Source organism: Elgaria multicarinata, chromosome 3 (genome assembly GCF_023053635.1).
Source record: "Elgaria multicarinata webbii isolate HBS135686 ecotype San Diego chromosome 3, rElgMul1.1.pri, whole genome shotgun sequence".
NCBI classification, from domain to species: domain Eukaryota; kingdom Metazoa; phylum Chordata; class Lepidosauria; order Squamata; family Anguidae; genus Elgaria; species Elgaria multicarinata.
Genome location: NC_086173.1, coordinates 122,060,381 through 122,079,803, shown reverse-complemented (window position 1 = coordinate 122,079,803; position 19,423 = coordinate 122,060,381). Strand labels below are relative to the sequence as shown.

The window sequence follows — 19,423 nt, the reverse complement described above, 5'->3', positions numbered from 1 at the left end:
GATCCCTCCAAGTCCCAGAAGAGATAGCTAATGAAGGGCACCCTACCAACCCTAAAATTAGTTCATGTGAGGCATTGTCAGGCTCTTCCCAGCATGCACTGCTGTACCCCTTGGCTACAAATTCTGCTTATTTTACTTCTATGAAATATTTCCACAAAGCCCAAGACATTATATTGTTGGTGATGATTAAGGAAGCCACCTTAGTGCGCTGTTGCTATGGCAGCCATGATTAGTATCCCTCAGTTTTATTAAACATTAATGGTGGTTGTGTTTGTTAATTGCCCATTAGAGGTATTCCCATCTGTTTTGTCTCTATATTTAAGGAAATGTGTCTATAATCTCTTCTAAGGCCTCACTAGCCATGACTTGCCACAATGAAATTCAAATTAACATTGCTCAGCTTGCCAGGAGGGGGATGGTAATGCTGAAGATTCATGCCAGGTTTGAATGTGTACACAAAAGAACTGCATGGATGAGTACAGTATCGGATTTGCACTACACTAAAGTCAGCTATCGTGTTTCAGGAGCAACATACAGACCCGTGCATTATAATATGTTGGCCAATCAGTAGCGCACTATCGCTTCCTTTGAATCATGCCCACCCACTTGACCAAGGTCTTTACGTTGATAATCTCATGTTATCTAGTGTTTGTGTATGACTCCCTTGTGCTGAATCTTCACTGCATCAGAAAGCTGAGCCCTCCTTTTGGCTTCCACTTTAATCGGTTGTGCTGAAAGCTAATAAATCCCCCCTTTCCTTCAGGTATTTCAAGTTAATAGGGTTTATTCTTTGAAAGCCTTAACATATACAAAGCTGTCTTTTCAGTGGTGCCCCCACAATTATGGAATGATCTCCCCGATGAGGCTCGCCTGGTGCCAACATTGTTATCTTTTCGGTGCCAGGTCAAGACTTTTCTCTTCTCCCAGGCATTTAACAATGCATGTTAAGTTTATTTGTTTTTTAATGGACGCCAGAACTGTTGTTGTTTAAATGGATACTGTTGTTTTATGCTGTTGTTTTTTATATTTTGATGGTTTTACATTTTGTATACTTTTTAATGTTCACTGTTTTAAACTTTTGTAAAGCGCCCAGAGAGCTTCGGCTATGGGGTGGCATATAAATTTAATAAATAAAAAAATAAAAAAATAAAAAAATAAAAATAATACCAGGCCAGACTGTTGCCTAATCTACACCAAGCAGCATATTGCACTATGAATGCAGTATGAAAGCAGTATAAAAAAGGCAGAGGCCACACTACTGCTTTATTTATTTATTTATTAAATGTATATACTGCCCCATAGCCGAAGCTCTCTGGGCGGTTTACAAAAGTTGAAAACAGAGAACATTAAAAAAAAAAAAGCAGTATTGAAGTGAACTGACAACTGTTGGGGCCCATAAGACACAGACCATATATACCGCTTTCATACTGCTATATCGTGCTTGGTATGGCTCCTGCCTTTTATATACTGCTTTCATAGTGCAATATCCTGGTTGGTGTAGATTATCTTTCCCATTCACCTATTACTGACTTCCTTCTGACTGGAGATGCCGGGAATTGAAGCGGAAGCTTCGTACATGCAAAGCAAGGGCACCACTATTGAGCTACGGTTCACCCCATAAAACATTCAGTGTATGGCAGCCTTGCTACGAGGGCTGGCATCAAGGGTAGGTATGGTTGGGCACCAGCCAAGGGTCCACATCCCTGCAGGGGCCCTCTGACAAGGGACCCCCCTGGAATTGCTCCTCCTCTACACCCTTGCAACCTGCTTGTTTCCCCTGCCTCTCATTCTGGCCCAGACAAAGGTGGCGGTGTTGGTGTAGAGGAGGAGAAGCTGTCGATGTCACTGCCTGCTTACTCACTGCTGCTCCATCTGTCAAGCAAGTAAGTGGTAGGACTGCTAAGAGAGAGGATGAGGAGCAATGGCAGCTCGTGACAATGGTAATGAGAAGGGGGACTCACTGAGGGAGGGGGGCATTGAGAGTGTCACGCCCTGAAAAACCTGGAGCTGGCACTGCCTGCTATTTTTCTTTTTCATTTGATTCTTCTGTCCTAGAACTTGGAATAGAATTGGTTGGTCTGCTGCTATTTTCCTCTCTCTGACTTAACTCTCCCCCACCCCCAAGGAAGAGCTATACATTAAACAGAATACAGGGTGAAGCCCCATGTCATGTTTTCCTCCTCCTTCTCATTCACATCATTGAGCCTGCATGATTACATTTCCACACCCAGACCAACGATAGGCAGGCAGGCAGGCAGGGTGCGGAAACCCACATTGTAATAACAACATGTTGGCTGACGTAGACGTGATGGAGGAGGAAGGGGGGAACTCAACATGGGGCTGCAACCACATGCTCTTTTGCACCATGTAGTTCTAGCATAATTAATGTGTCCCACAGAATCTTACGGGTTTCATTGAGTTTTTAATATCTACCTTCCAGGCAAATTAAAATGAGGGCCATAAATATGCCATCACTTGGCCCAAATATGCTGATGACTGTTAGCAGACATTCTTTCCAGATATCTAGCTCATTTACATATCTTACAATTTTATTTATTATGTATTCTGTCCTTCAAGGAGCTCAATGGGATGTACATGAATCTTTCCCAACCCTTTTATCCTGAAAATAAGACTACGGGGAAGGTTAGCTTAAGACGGCGATGGGGAATATGTAGCTCTGCAGCTGCTGTTGGACTGCTACTCCCAGCATCCTTCTCCATTAGCTATGTTAGTTAAGGTTAATGGGAGTTGCAGTCCAACAATAGCTGGGACACAAGTTACTAGGAGATAGTGTCTGGCCCCAGGTCACCCAATGAACTTCACAGCTGATTGGAAATTCACACCTAGGTCCCCTTAGTCCCTAATCCAATGCTCTTCACTATGCAGGCTTTCAGTAAGGGCCTTTTCTAAATATGATTATCTTCAGTGGTGCAAAAATAACAACAACTGAAGTTCAAAAGGAATGGAAACACAATTTCTAACTTGCCCAATTCCCCTCTTAAGAGGAGCTGTGATTTGTGGAGGCACGACAGTCCGATCACAAAGGGAAAAAGGCTGGTGGGGAGCAGTTGCACAGCTTCAGCAGCAGCATCTCCTTCCCAGGAGGAGACTGCTGATCCAATCAGCACTTTGATGGGGTGGGGCCAAAGAGGTGAACCCAGCAGAGTGTGATATTTCCTTTGTTTTGATTCCAGTTCAACCTGAGGCTCCTAAAGGCAGACCTCCCATGCAGCTCCAGGATTGCAGTTGCTGACTTTTCCACTCATCCATTCCCAGTAATAGTAGCAGAAGTAGTCCCCAGATAATGGGGCTTGGAAGTAATTTTACCACATTACCAAAGACTGTAGGTTTTTTGCCTTCCCCATTACAAGATTAATTCCACTGTAAGTAAGTTGATCTGGACTATCAGTAACTTTCATAACATTTGTCACAAATTAGGATTGCCACCCATCCAAGTCAAGGTGCTTAGTACCCAAGGCCAATTGACTTATTTGTGAGGCAGAAAACCACCCACCCACCCACCTCTCTCTATCCCTGGCAGGAAAAATGCAACAATAACAAATTAAATGACTAACAAATTGCTACTTTTTTATGACACCCCCAAATCTGCTGCCTGAAGCAGCTGCCTCACTCTGGAGAATGGTAGAGCCGGCCCTGTTCACAGCCACAGCCATTGTCTAGTATTGTTGAAGCTGGTATATCCCGGCAGGATGTTTGCTCTGTTTTCACTGGGTGTCTGTCTGTTTCCTGTCTGATCTCTGTTGACAGAGATGCTATATCTACTTTTCAGCAACAGCCAGGAAAAGCTGCTGAACTTGCTACACTCTTCAAGCACAAACACATGCAGATGATACCTTTGGAACACTCTGTCGGCCCTGACCAGAGACCCATTTCAGATGTAGAACATTAGATTCAAACTGCATAATTATTTCAGGAAAATAAGAATTAATTACTGTGAGCAAGCAAAACAACAGTTGCCTGTAAGGACCTTCAGTGGGGCTTTTCTTTTGTAAATAGTCTTTCTGCCACCTGAGGATGCTGAAATGCCTTTTGTATTGCAAGCCTAAACATACTTGCAAGGAATTGAGTTCTACTGAACTTAGGAGTACTTCCTTCCAAGTAAACATATCTACGTATGTTTCAGTCTCATACCAAACAATATCACAGGGGAGGTGCCACTTCTACTGCAGCAAGAGATCACATGCATGCATATTTTTTATCATCATGTAGATTAGAATTATCTGTCCAGATTGTGATATTCCTCCCAGATATATCAATGACTTCAAGGTCAACTGGGAAAAAATCCACAGGTTTTCCGAGCATTTTATTTTCCTATGGTTTATTATCTGGAAACCTTTAAAAAAACACACCACTGATCTGCGACTGCACGGCCCTGCTGTTTTGCTTCTTCTTTAATCCCAATTGTTATTTTTCAGTCAAACTCCAGATTGCCTTTCATGACAATACACATGCCTGACCACATCATTCACTTCTAGCAGGGAAGCAGATAGAACTGTCACTGGTGTATATTCATGTGTCTATGAAACCCCACAAGAATTAGCTTTTGCAATATCTCCAGCTGCCAAAGGATTATTATTATTTCCCCCCTGCAGTGAACAGCCAGTTCTATTCTGAGCAGCAGAACTTTCGACAGAAGCCTAAACTCATGTCTCATTTAGAAATGGCTGCTCTGTAGCCTTCTAATAGTAGATTTACCCGCATTTCAATGCACATCTTGTTCTAGCAACAATAGTGATTCTATCTCTGCAACTTTTATGGAAAGCATAATTGAAACTGGGGCTATGTTTATACCTCTTCCTTCTGCCTCATCAGTGCATCAGGAAGGGGGAAAGAGAACCTCCAAGAATAGTATTGCAAAAGAATATTCTGGTACCTGGAAGTTCTGCCTGCTAAACCAACAATAGTAGCAAAATGGAAGCTTTTATCCTGCCAGCACACTGAAATCAATGGGATGAGGCACACCTGCATAGTATCTAGTGTATCTATATCAATATCTATCTTTACAAAAGAAGGTATCACAATTCTTTGTGCTGAGTCCAAGTAACTTCCAAGTACATATGTATAGATTGCAGATTTACAGTGCCATTCTACGTTTACTCATAAGTAAATGTTCAATATAACAAACTCTCTAGGGGGCTGCCTACGTGGCGCTGGGTTGACACTGCGTTAAACAAAACCCTGCACTGTCTCTGCTGAGGGTGGTGGCGGGTAATCCTGACACAGAGGGAGGGCACGGGGTATTCAGTGGCGATTCGGCTTGCTGGACCTGCCCTCTGCCTGGGAGGACAGCGACCAATCAGGGGGCGCCATGCACCCAAAGAATGCCTCTGTTGCAACACCAGAGCAAGGATAGATGGTGGATGAACCGTATTCACCTCACTCTGGTGAAAAACTCGGGATAAATCCTCGACTTTTTAAAATCACAGCTTCATGGGAAAGCCCCATGATGGCTACGAGGTGGTTGCTGCATTGTATAACCAACGCAGTGACACCGTGCATCCATCGGGAGGCTTTCAGAGAGTACAGACAATCCCTAGTAAGTATGTTTAGGATCACAAACCTTGATTATCAAGCTTTGCTTATTTGCACCTATCTCCAATATGTGGTGCAGAGTGGTAAGCGGCAGTTACTGCAGCCGAAATTCTCCCCACGGCCTGAGTTCGATCCCAGCGGAAGCTGGTTCTCAGGCAGCCGGCTCAGGTCGACTCAGCCTTCCATCCTTCCGAGGTCAGTAAAATGAGTACCCAGCTATCTGGGGGAAAGGTAACCACGACTGGGGAAGGCAATGGCAAACCACCCCGCTACAACGTCTGCCAAGAAAACATCAGTAAAAGCAGGCGTCGCTCTAGGAGTCAGTAATGACTCAAGTGCTTTGCACGAGAGGTTCCTTTCCTTTCCTTTCCTTTCCAATATGAAAGAGGGGACGACGACCCATAAATCAAGTATTCTTACCAAGAACAAATGGCGAGGGTGCCTATTTTTCCCAGACACTTTCATTAACGTTCCTTCTTTAAGAAACACCTGAGAAAGAAAACAGAGGCATTAGTACATCCTGCCTTTTGATGCCACTGTTCATGCTCAATGGCTCAACATGCAAACTGGGCAATTCCCTTCATACACCCACATCCTCTCGCAACCCATATGCTGGTTTATTTGCCTTGTGAGTAAAAGCGAAATAATTGTAATAGCATCTACAGTGGCATGGTGCTGGTGTTAGTGCTGGTAAGTCACCTGAACAGCCTGGCAAGCCACTGCAAACAAACAGCTATCTGGACAAGGCCAGCCACCACATGGAATAAGAGAAAGTGGCTTCCAGATGTCCATCATAACATGTAGGTCAGTCCTGCAAAGCTCTTTCTCAAGGGAGAAATGTATGTTGAAAGTTAATAGCGCTTTGCATTCATTTAAAATATTTTATATACCGTCCAGTCTCAAAAACAGATTCCAGGGCAGTTCACAATTATGCAACGATTCCAAATACAACCTTATAATACCATAAAGCTAAGATACTGCAGAGAAAAGCTTCCAGATATATTATATTGAAAAAGACCATCTAAATCAGTGGTTCTCAACCTTCCTAATGCCGCGACCCTTTAATACAGTTCCTCATGTTGTGGTGACCCCCAACCATAAAATTATTTTCATTCTTCTCTACACGATCCATTGTCATGGGATGGTTTGCTAATGAAAATAATACATAACAATAGCTTTAATAATACAAAAGATGATACATGACATAGTTCAGTCAATACAGTTTCCTAAGACCATGGGAAATATGTGTTTTCCGATGGTCTTAGGTGACCCCTGTGAAAGGGTCGTTCGACCCCCAAAGGGGTCCCGACCCACAGGTTGAGAACCGCTGATCTAAATGAAAGCATTTTGACCTGGTAACCTAAAAGATAACAATGCTCGCCCCAAGCAAGACTCCTTAGGAAGGGTATTGTTAAACCAGGGGACCACAGCAAGATCAGGCTCATCTCTGGGGGAGGATGCATTCAGTGAAGGGAAACAGCAGCAGAAGTGCAAGTGCCAGCAGGTGGCCACTTTGGAGTGGCAGTCTAACTCAGCCTTCCCTAACCTCGCACCTTTCAACTAAACTACAAGACCAAAACAAACTAAATATGAAATATCTGTAACTCCTATGATTTTATTTATTTATTTATTTATTTAATTACATTTATATACTGCCCCACAGCCGAAGCTCTCTGGGCGGTTTACAACAATTAAAAACAGTAAACATTAAAAGTATACAAAAATTTTAAAAAACATAAAAACAGTATAAAAACAACAGTATCCATTTAAAAACAACAATTCTGGGGTCCATTAAAAACAAACTTAACGTTGTTAAATGCTGTTAAAATGCCTGGGAGAAGAGAAAAAGTCTTGATGACTGAAAGATGCTGAGAGCTGTAGTCCAATGCATCAGGAGAGTACCAGGTTAGAGAAGGGTGATCTAACTCAAGCAGTCCCTGAAGTATTGACTCAGTTGATACGATCACTGTGGCTTAAACAAGCCACGGTGGCTTGTTTAAGCTGTGGCACATGGTGATGCATGTTGGGTGCCATTTGCCTAATTACCCATCCAGGGTGTGGCTTGTTGTGTCATCCGAACAACATGGCTTGTTTGAGGAATAAACAACCCTCAAATAACCCATAGCCCATTGTTGGGTTATTTGACGGTTCTCTCTCCCTCCAACAAGCCACACCATCCGAGTTCAGACGACACAGCAAGTCATGCCCGGGTAGGTAATTAGGCAAATGGCGCCCAGCATGAGTGCAGCTTGTTTAAGCTGTGCTGATTGTGTGAACCAAGCCACTGTATCCCTTTATGTCAACAAGGCACAGAACTTACCCTTCCTGGTTGGAGGAGATTGCTCTGCCCCTTGACACTGTGCTCGATATGTACCAGCTTCTGCAAGTTTTCCTGTGACAAAGAAAGGACCAGAAAATGAGGTTTAGTATTTAGTGTTTGGTTCCAAGATCGTGATATAACCTTCCCCTTTAAGCCCAAGAGATGATAAGAAATACTTAGATGTCATTAAAAAGCTGCGCCTAAGATTCTTCCATACTACAGCCTTTCGTGCTGTTGAGGCATTAATTTTCAACAGTTTGCTGGAAGGAGAACTGAAATGGAGCATTTTAAAATATTGTCTTATATTATCCAGAAATTCCCTTTCCCATGACCAATGTCCTTCCGTAAAGTTTAATCAAAAGCAACTGCCATTCAGTAAAGGTTTGCAACGGTGTTAATTAAAAGTTTCTTCCTCATAGGTTCAGCCTGACTGGGCTCGGATGGTCGCACAGGGGGAAGAAGCCATCATGGCTTCTTCCACCTGAGTGATTGTCCAAATACATTTAGTGTTTCATTACTTCTGGATGTGGTCAGGAGGGTGATAAATGATGACTAGCCTGTAAACTGCCCCTTGAATAGGTTATTTTATATGCCTCAGTTTCTATTTCCCCCAGGGGGTAGGCATTAATATATATATATATATATATATATATATATATATATATATTACAGAAAAATAGCACAGAAATATTATAAAACTGGGGTGGGGGGAGATAATAATGAGAAGAAACCAGCCATTAAAGCCTGCTCCCCCTGTAAAAACAGAAAGTGACATTGATACAATAAAGAAAGATTATTTAAGAGGTCATCACTGTGGCATTAATCACTAATCCCTCACCCACAATCATCAGGCAGAAATAAAACAGGCTGAACTGAAAGTGTGTAATTAAAGACAAAAGAGCCCTTAAAAGCTTCAACTTCACTGTAATTGCATTTTTTTTAGCTACCACAAATCAGACCTGAAAAAAAATGATGTTGGTGGGAAATCCAGGTTTATCAGACATTTTATATTCCTAGAGTTTATTACCTGGAAATCTTTAAAAATCATAGATGTGGGACTTTATGGCCCTTCTGTTTTCATATTTATTTAATCCTAATTGTTATTTTTCAACTCCAGCAGAAAGACAAAAATACTGGAATGTAATATCTGGAGTCTCCATAAAAGTGAATGAAAGAAGGATAATTCTAGAGAAAGAAGTTTAGGGCCTGTTCAATCAACACACTAACCCGCTGAGAATCTCTCAAAAATGCGATCCACAGTGGGCTAGGGTGTCGTGTGGTGGGAGTATCCCATTCCTATGTTGAGTGGAGTACTGACACCTGCTACCCACCTTCTGCAGGATGGATAGTGGGTATCCATGGTGTCATCTGATGGGAACTTCATGGGGTTTTGTCCTCATTTCACCATACAGTCCACCAGCAAGAGTGACCACCACTTCCAGCAATACTCTTGCCGCTGAGGACTTTTTCCCTGGTTGGTGGCCCTTTTTTCACATTTTTTCAATGCCAGGTGCCCATACGGGGTGTGGAAGATGGTGGAATGCATAGTTAAACTGTGCAGATGTAACTATGAAAGGTGGGAAGTGGAATCATAGGTACAGCACGGTTGTGCGATGGGCTCACTTGTCATGGTTCTGTTACCCCTCCCCTCTCTGTAGGTCCCTTACCCATAAACCCCTCTGAGTGCATTTGAACAAGCCCTCAGTGTGGAAGCAACCAAAGGCCCCCGAGGGCTGCCATCTTTTGACGGATGCAGCACTGTACCTTAGTAGCTGCATCAGGTGAAGCTTTTCCTGGTACTGAGAAGCAATAATGAGAACCTCATTATTGATTATTTCTCGATTCTCTATGTTTTATCACATATGCACTTAACCTCAGCCTAGTTAACTGCTTTGTGTGTATGAACAAACATTCCTGCACTGGAGTTTTAGTTCCCTGAAAGAGGAGAATCTAATAAAGAATCACCTATCAAAATCATCACCAAACTACAATTCCCAGGACTACTCAGGGAGGGGGGGTATTCAGGACTGTAAAACTGGTATAAATATGACATAAGTGTTTACTCTAAATATACAAAAACCAGCAGCCATATTGGCCATAAGAAAAATGCCAAAATATGTATAATGTAATTCCTTTTTAGGTCAACTCAAAGATCAAAAAACTGTGCAAGCTAATGAGATCTGCAGATCTCTTCAACAGGCAAGGTTGGGGAAAAAGCAGTTGGGAATGGTGCAGGGGTGTGTGGATAGCAGGGATAGAAAAGTCTGACTGGATGCTGTAGTCAAGCTATCTGCATAATAAAGAGTCCTAAAAAGATATGGAGAAGCAGACATTTAAATTGGGCTCTGCCAGGTGGTGTGACCACCAGGAACACAGAAGTAGCAGACAATTCCTGATCCTCCAAAATAGCCATGTAACATCTTGCCTGATGAAGAGATCTCAAAAGCTTGCACATTCTATTTGACTTAGCCTAATAAAATATTACACTAGATGGATTTTGTAAATATACAGTCTCTCCACCAATCAAAGCTCTCAGATTGATTGACAGGAATTCAAGTCCACCTCCTCCTTTGCGGATTCCAAGCTCTCTCAATTAAGAACACTAACTTTTTAACTGCCCTCTGCTCCTATGACTTTAGGTCAGCTTGATCTGCAAACAGTAGATGATCACGTTTATCTTCATGCCTGCATAGCTTCATCTGCTGATTTCTGAAGATCAAGTTGCCATTAAAGGCACAAGAGCTGCCCAGGCTGCTTGTTTGTTTGTTTGTTTCTAGTTGGACAATCCTATCCTCAAAGCTTCACTGGCTTCAGGCATTTCCCCAGCATGGACAAGCCGGTTAGCATTCAACAGCTGGTCATGGGAGTCAAGAACACGGCCTCAGAATTGCAACCCTGACATGGATTCTGTTGCTGGCTTGAAAGGAAGCAGAAGGGGAAACAGCTGCATGACATATGGCTTGCACATCCTCTGCCGCCTTCTCCTCCTCAACCTTTGGATATAATGAACTTCCCTTTGTGGACACCTCACTGTTTCTCAAAGGCCATAGCTAGATGGGGCGATATCCTGGGGATCACCCTGGGATCGTCCCTGTGGGTCCACATGACGCACGGGATCCTGGGAGCAGGGAGGGAATGATCCCTCCCTTGGCCCAGGATATCGCTCTACCTTTTCCCCACAGTTTTTCCGCAGTCTCAGGATGCGTGGGTGGGTGTCGCAGCTTGTCCCAGCTCCTCGTGAGTAACCACAAGGAGCCGGGAGCCAGGCACAGAGTTCCTCAGGAGCTCTGTGCCCATTGGGGGTGGGGTGAGGGAGTGGGGATTTTTTTATATATATAAAAAAACCTTACTGTTTTTTGCTCTCGCATTCATGCACTCCATCTCCTATTTATATAAAAAATTGCCGGGCGTGACATCCTCTTCCTCCTAGGACGTCGCGCACCATGTGTAGACAAGGGGGAGATCTCACGATAACCATATTGCGAGATCCTCCCTCCTCTGTCGTGGTAGACCTGGTAGGTCTAGCCATGGCCAAAGTCATGGCAAGATGGGGAGAAAGAGGGCATTACAATGGGAAACACAAAGATGGGTCCCCCTTCCTCATGCTGTGAACTCAGATTGGACGGGGGAGACAGAGTGCACTGATTAAGGATCAAACTAGGTGAGGTGGCAAGCATGTAGTTAGTAATTGTGTGAATGGCTTTTAAAAAGTACATAGCAGGTTCAGGGTTGATCTGAATCAGGACCACTGCAAGGAACAAAGGGTTAATTTTAACTTAAATTTAAATTTTACTGTTTTAACTCTGCATTTTAATCTTATAATCAACTTTGCTGTGTGGTTTTATCCTGGTTGCGCTTTTTATACTGTATTTCATAATTGTGTTTTTAACCTGTTGGATGTTTTTTGTGGTTTTAATTTTTGTGAACCGCCCAGAGAGCTTCGGCTATTGGGCGGTATAAAAATGTAATAAATAAATAAATAAATAAATAAATAAATTAAAGCATCTCTGCCCCCACTAGGGTCCCGATCCAGACTTGGGGGGGGGGGCATGCCTGCTATTTTTAAAAGCCATACATGCAATTGCTAATTGTGTGAATGGCATCTCATCTAGTTTGACCCTAAAATTCCTGGGATTGTTCCTCGTGTTCAAGGATTTGTAGCAGTGTTGTTAGTTGAATTGTAAATGGGAGATTTTATCTTGGCATTTTTGAAATTCATGGTAATTTTTCTGGAGCTGGAAATAGCGCTGGACTGCGCTATTAATTTACATTTTAACACATTTTTAAAAATACCCTTCTTAATCTGTCCTGAAATTGCAGAGTTACAGATGCTTGTGTGACAAAGGGAACAGAAATCAGCTTTTAATGCCACAGTACTTATCATAGGATTATCTGTGATTTTTTACATTCAGTAGTAATGGCTGTACACTTGCGATCTTTACAAGTTAGGTTAGGTATTCAGTACATAATAAAACTGGACCTTCTTGCAGGTATCAGAGCGCTCATTATCAGAGTCTGACCCTATTAACTGCCTACCTGCATTGAAAAGCTTGGACACAATCAATGAGCACTGGCAAGCTTTGTAATCTCTCACAGTATGGTATCTAAAATGAATCTAATGAGACCTTTCTTCCCATTGAAGTGACAATATTGGATGGCACTTGGATATGTAAGGCCTTTTAATGAATTACTCTCATTACTTTCACATATTTGGTACGGTCTCCTGACATCTCTATCCTCATGTCTCTGCTGTGGTTTTTCTTTTCCTTTGAAACGTTTTAATAGGTCAAACTGTGCACTGAGGCTGCAACACTATGCACACTTATTCTGGAATAAGTACTTTTGAAAACTCGAGAACTTAATTCCAAATTAACATGCATCACAACAGGCTGTGAAAGAACACATTTGGAAAGGAAACAGGATCAGTTAAATTTTGATCAGTGCCAATAATTGAGATTGAGTTAATTGATTAATCAGTATTATAAATTGACTGATCACACATTAAAGGACTGAATTCTAATCATAGTGTTTAATCCTGTCTATAGTGTATGCATGCCTCTTGATATAAGCAATGCTTTTAAAATGATTTCCTGCACAATATATCTTTTTTGACTGGTATTTAGTTGCGTGAAATTGCTAACTTAATTAAACAACATGAAAATATCCCTTGAATTAGGGTAATAATTTAACTGATTAATTAAACAACTAATTAGTTAAAAGCAAGATATATAGTTTACTTTTTTTAAAAAACAACAACTTCCTATTAATTGAAAGTGATGCGATGAATCGAAGATTTAATCTCTCAGATTGTGTTTTTTTAGAGCTGTATTACATATTAATTCTTGCTTTTAAAAAGGGCACCCCTTGTTTAAGGATCCCTAAATGTCCTAGAGTTTAAAAAGAATCAGTTTCAGGGTTGGAGCTTCATGGGAGGCTGTTATTACAGTGCAATCCTAACCCCAGGGCTAGGATTGGCTGGAGGTATCCGTCTGCCCTCTCTCAGAGGGGCAGGGGCCCTGTCTGCCCCAGCAACCCCATTCTACCTGCGGGAAGCTTTGCAGGCAGCTATCAGCTTTTATTTGTACAAAGCACTTGAATTCCCCAAGCCTCAAGAATGTTAGACCCAAACTGGGTACGCTCCAGAAGTGTTGGGCCATCAACCCCAGCCAGCATGGCCAGTGGGAGTTGTAGTCAGACACATCTGCCTAAGGTTTTGAACGAAACATTTAAAACATTGATTCAGCTTCTGTTGACAAAGTTAAGGGTGAGACTTTTCTGGTGTTTTCTTCCTGAGACTCCATAGAAGTACTTCTCACTGGCAGGGTTGCCAGCTTTTCTGTGGTTTTCACTCTCATACCCTTAATAGCAGCCTGACGTGCAGAAATTAAAAAGGGGAAGCTTAAATAAGTGTAGCACTTAATCTCTGTGCGAGGTTTCACCTTCAAAATGACTGTGTCCCAGTCTGTCATTAAAAACAAAGGAGCTGAGAAATACATGTATTTATTTGAAAAGTGGCAACCCTAATCATGGGTGGAATTGTACCCAGCTCCAAAGAAGCAGTTTGCTCCCTATTTAAGGAAGTGGAAATCGCATCTTCCCTTCAACACTGCACAAGCATTCAGAACTTTGCAGTGCAAGGACCCATCTGTCTTCTGTTCAGAAGGAAAACATTACTGAAACCTGGGCAGTAAAACAGATCACAAAAATGCTGGCTGTGCTTAGCCTTGGCACAGGTTTCAGAGGCATGGATTTTAAATTCCACAATCAGAGATTCCCAGCTGTGTGGAAATGTGGGACATTCTTGGCTCTGTTTGAAGCAGCTGTTTTTACTTTCCATCCGGACAAAGCACATGGCTTTCATTTTTAAAAGGTGAAACTAAAGTTTGTTTCCTCTTTACAGATGCGACCATACTAAATTACAGCAGAGAAAAGGGAATCCACATCTGACTAGATAGAAGCTGTGGGGTGAATCTGCAGACGCTTGGCAGGTTACTTTCCCCATTCAGTCATTCATTCAGTCAGTCATCGATTACATTTCTATACTGAAGCTCTCTGGGCCAGTTTCCCCAGAGACTTTCATTTTCGAACACTTAGTATACCAGTCCCCAACATGTGGTTTCACAGAAGCTTCTGACCTCCATCAATTTTCTAACCGTAGTTGAAAAGTGTGTTCATTTCTCTTGGTGGGCATCCGCAGCAGGATTTAAAAAGCATGCAGGTCTGTGCTCTTGTGTGAGTTGTATCTGTATCTAGTGTAGCAGGTTGCAACCTGGAGATCAGTTTAGTTGCCTGATGCAGCAAAAGTGAAGTTCATTCCTTTTTGGTCCCATCATTTGCAGAACCTGTTCCCTACCTGCTCGGCAATGCCCTGGAGTTCTGCTTGTACAAAAGATGAGGCAAAGGAGTGGAAGATAGACCAAGGGGGAGAAACCTCGGGAATTTAATTTCCTGTGGGAAAGCCAAACTAGACATGACCAGGAGCTCCATCGGATAAGCATTTTATTGCACACTCGTTACTGGGCACTCACAGATTTTCATGGGTCCCTCTCAGGATGTCATCTGCCTCCTGTGCACCTCCCATCCCTTCTACCCTTCTTTGCATGACAAAAAAACTGACTTATCTTTTGAGGTGGAATTTGCCACTATCTCCTGCAGTGTGCAGGAGCAGCAGCACAATCAAAACAGCCCACTGAATGGGCCCCATGAAGGTTGTTTACTTCCTCTTTCCTCTCCCTTGAGAATGAGGAAGTAATGAGGGACAAATGAGTGGGCAGAGAAGCAACAGTAAGGAAATACGATTTCCCGCCATGAGATGACACTCCAGATCTCCTGGTATCTTTTTCTCTGCTAAAAAGCAGCTGCTGCAGGATCCCAAAATTGTACTGTTACCATGGTGATACCATTTCCCCACACCATTTCCCTGATTTAAACTACACACCTGTGCATGCTGAAGCTTGCACATCCAAATTGGCCCCACATAGCACCTGCTTTTAAGAAAAATAATATTGGGAGGCATGGTTCTCCTACATCATGTTTAGTTTGTCCCTATATGTTGTCAATATAGGATATAAAGTAGCAAAAAGAGGCTACTTTTTTGTATAAATGTAATACACCTTCAAGCCAATGTGGTTCTTAGAATCAACTAACATACATAGGAAAAAGAAAAACAAGGTATGCAGCCCAATCCTATGCATGTTGGCTCCACAATAAGTCCAACTTTGTTCAAGTAAGTAAGCAAGTCCAACTTTGTTCAATGTATGTAGCCCAATCCTATGCATGTTGGCTCCACATTAAGTCCAACTTTGTTCAAGACTTCCAAGTAAGTGTGTAGAGGACTGTGGCAAAGAAACCTACTTCTGAGCAAACATACATAGGATTAGGCTGCAATCCTATGCACATTTCGAGAGAGTAAACCCACTGATCAGAACTGAGCTTCCAAGTAGGCACCAATGAGGTTGGGATCTTGGTATTGTGTGTGAAAATATCCTTAGTGAAGAATGTGTTGTATCTTTCTCCTGCTGTGTTTTAATTAGTGAGGCTAAAGATGATCTAATATTGCAGACCATGTTCAAGAATTTTTTAACCCAATTTGTCAAACCAAACCAAATCATTTAGATTTTGCTTTACAATTAATACTAGCAATGCCCTGGTGGGTAAGATATATACCTGCACATTTGCTACCATTCCACAGGATGTGTAGGGAATCCATGGCGTTATTTTCAAGAATTAGAATTGTATAGAATTAGAATTTAGAGAGCAATCCTAGAAGGAGAAGGGAAGCTGTGAGCTCACAACACATAGGTGTAGTCCAATGGACTCCCCCCAAGGGGCCCTCCAGATGCTGCTTACTGAGCTTGGGGGGTGCTCACCATTCTGTGCAACATTTTTATGGCGGCTGTAAAGGGGCACCTCTAATGTTGCGAAATGGCTCTGAAGAGCCACCATTTTGAGCAATATGAAAATATGAAAATGACAGCGCCGCCATTTTGCATAAAAATGGTGCCTCGCATCAAGGAGTGGGCAGCTGCAAGGTACTCCTGGATCACCAGCTAGGGCAGGAGGTGGAAGGAGCCAGTTTTTCCTAGTCTTTCCCCCAGGTAAATCATCTTCTTTCTTAAATACCCCCTGCCCCCAATTGAAACAAATGGTGAATTATTATTATTATTATTATTATTATTATTATTATTATTATTTTATTACCCGCCTCTCCCCCTGGATCGAGGCGGGGAACAACATTGAATACAAAATATGCCAGAAGGACCAATCCTTGGGCCTCTGGGGGGACAGATGAGCTTTGGCTCCAGTAGATCAAACAGTACTTCTAATGCCTCCTCTAAGAACACTATCAGCAGGAAATTTAACTGGGGTGACCAAGGTAGACATGTCCTTGCCCACCAGTAGAATTCATCTCCTATGCTGACATTAAGTGTAGGCACAGTCAGACACCTGCCAAGGCCCACTGGACTTGCTCCTTCTCTTTCCCATTGCAATCTGTTTGTTCATCAGCCTCTTGCTCTGGCCCAGACAGTGGCGGTGGTGAGAAGGAGGAGCAGTTGATGCCACTGCCTATTTGCCCACTTGCTCTCTGTCTGTCAAGAAAGCAAGTAGTACCAATGATGGGGAAGAGAAGAAGGAGCAATAGCCTCCGGTGATAAAGATGGCAAGAAGGTAGACTCACTGAATGGCGGTGTGTGTGTGTGTGTGTGTGTGTGTGTGTGTGTGCCCATTGAGGTACTTTGTTAAAGTTTGCTGAAAAACCTGGAGCTGCTTCTCTTCAAAGGTAGAGAAGAGCCTCCACCCACTGTAACCTCCACCAGTAAATGGGTCTGGGGTCAGAATTGCTCTACCTATGCTAATCAAGCTATTTTGACAAACCTAAACTTTGACGAATATGTTTATATTATTATTATTATTTATTTATTTATTTATTTATTTATTTATTTATTTATTTATTTATTTATATAGCACCATCAATGTACATGGTGCTGTACAGATTACACAGTAAATAGCAAGACCCTGCCGCATAGGCTTACAATCTAATAAAGTTGTAGTAAACAATAAGGAGGGAAAGAGAATGCAAACAGGCACAGGGTAGGGTGAAGCTAAACAGTTATGTTCTGAATGTTGCAAAATATGAATGCTTCATTGCTTTCAGAACCCCATGAGATTAATTTCTGACAAAATAAAGACATCAAGATAATACTGATTTGATATTCATGAAAATGGGGGTAAATTAAAGACTATGTCAGCACTCACCCCTTGTTTCATGCTGTCATTGGCTCGGTCTGTAATTTCAGAGATGATGAGCAAGGCAGCTATGGTGGAGTGGAACAAAACAGAAAGTCATGAATGAGTTTCACAAAAGATAAGGTTTGCATACTTTCGGGGGGTGGGGAATCCCCTCAAGGATGCAGGGTGGCTTTAGGAGAAAGAGTTTATACTGCCTATGTGTAAGAGTTCATCAAAACTCTTGCTTCTAGTTATCCAAACTTTGGCCTTCATCCCCGAAAGATTAAGGTTGCAATCCTATGCACACTTATTTGGGAGAAAGCCCCACTGAACATAATGGGACTTGTTTCTAAGTAAACATACATAATATAAAGGTTCTGTTATCGTCTACATTGTTCATTCCAGATATTCAATATGACATATTTTGAGATCATTAGGAACTTAAAAATCAGAGAACAGTAACTTTTTGATGAGTGAATGGCTTCAGCCCAAAATGACATGAATTGAAGAGGCAATTTATCCTAATATCAAGCTGAGATCAGAGCAGAGTGATGTTGTTTCACAGACTTTTTCCTGGGCAAATCAAGCCACTCACTATTTGTCATGCAAAAGAAATATTTTTTTATTATTTTTATTTTAAATTACCTTGTGTATCTTCATACTCAGCAGAATCAGGGCAAAGATTATTCAAGTAATCTGTGGGAGAGAATCAGATACAAAGCATGTAATAAATCTCAGATAAACTCTTTTGATATATTCATTAATCTTGTATATGATCATCTACATAGCAGAGTGAGGGCGTAATCCTATGGTCCCTGGGAGGGCTTCTCGGGCGCCAGAGGATATTGCGGATCCATTGGCAGAGGAGGAAATCCATCTCTAAGGCCTCTTCCTTGTGGCTGCTGAAACCTCTGCAGCTGCCCCTCTTCCGCCACTGGTGCTCTAACAGCTGTAGGTGGAAAGAAGGGATGGACCTGGTGGTGGATCAGAGGCAGAGCGAGGAAGGCTTTGGGTCTGCAGTACCCAAAGCCCTCTCATTTCCCCAACGTGTCCTCACACAGGGTAGGAAATATAACAGCCGGCATGCTTACTTTATCTCTAGCACAAACCCAGTAGGATTATTTGAGGGTTGCTGACTGCTCCAAACAAGACATGCCACCCAGAATCAGGTGGCACAGCAAGCCGTGTTGGTGTGGGTAATTAGGGAAATCCAACCTGCACATGCCCGGTATGTATGGTAGGTGCAACAAGCCACGGTGGCTTGTTTCAGCTGCTGTGATCATGCAAACCGGGCCCTCCTACGACCTTAAGGATAATTCTGTAAACAAGGTTTAGGCAAGTTTTCAGCCCAGATTACAGAAACCAACTGTGCCTCAGAGAAGGGTGTGAAACTAAACCATGTTAAACCTAAGGACTCTGCTTAACTGTTTAGTGGACTGTAACTTTAATTCTCTTTTCCAAAGCTGTATATTGATTCTTCGTTCAGATTGAGCCCTCTTTGTGATTTTCATTCATGAAAGTAAAATATGCAGTGCACCAGTTCAACCTAACACAATATTTGCATACTTCTCTATTACAGGAAGTCCCAGAGTTCAATTCAACTTGATTCATGAACAGAACTGTTTTCAATTATTTCCTCTCTGTAAAATGTCCTAATTTTAAATTTAAATTAAACACTATTTTTTCAAATGTGCACAAATAAAGAACATTTTTGTTCTGACCAATGGTTTCCCAATGGAAAAGGGAATATTAGATAATATACATTTCCACTATGCTGAAAAGTATTTAGATTTACATGACAAATTAAAATATTCATTTTGA

The 19,423-nt window shown here is 42.1% G+C and overlaps 1 protein-coding gene across 1 annotated transcript in view; it reads right to left on the bottom strand.

Moving 5' to 3' along the window:
- Positions 1–19,423, bottom strand: part of FGD5 (FYVE, RhoGEF and PH domain containing 5) — a 178,803-nt gene that overhangs the window by 22,489 nt on the left and 136,891 nt on the right. Inside the window, exons 9-12 of the mRNA XM_063121407.1 lie at positions 18,248–18,298; positions 17,630–17,688; positions 7,874–7,945; positions 5,974–6,042 (exon numbers count right to left, since the gene is read on the bottom strand). Coding sequence (XP_062977477.1) covers positions 5,974–6,042; positions 7,874–7,945; positions 17,630–17,688; positions 18,248–18,298 — 251 coding nt within the window. The remainder of the gene's footprint in view (positions 1–5,973; positions 6,043–7,873; positions 7,946–17,629; positions 17,689–18,247; positions 18,299–19,423) is intronic.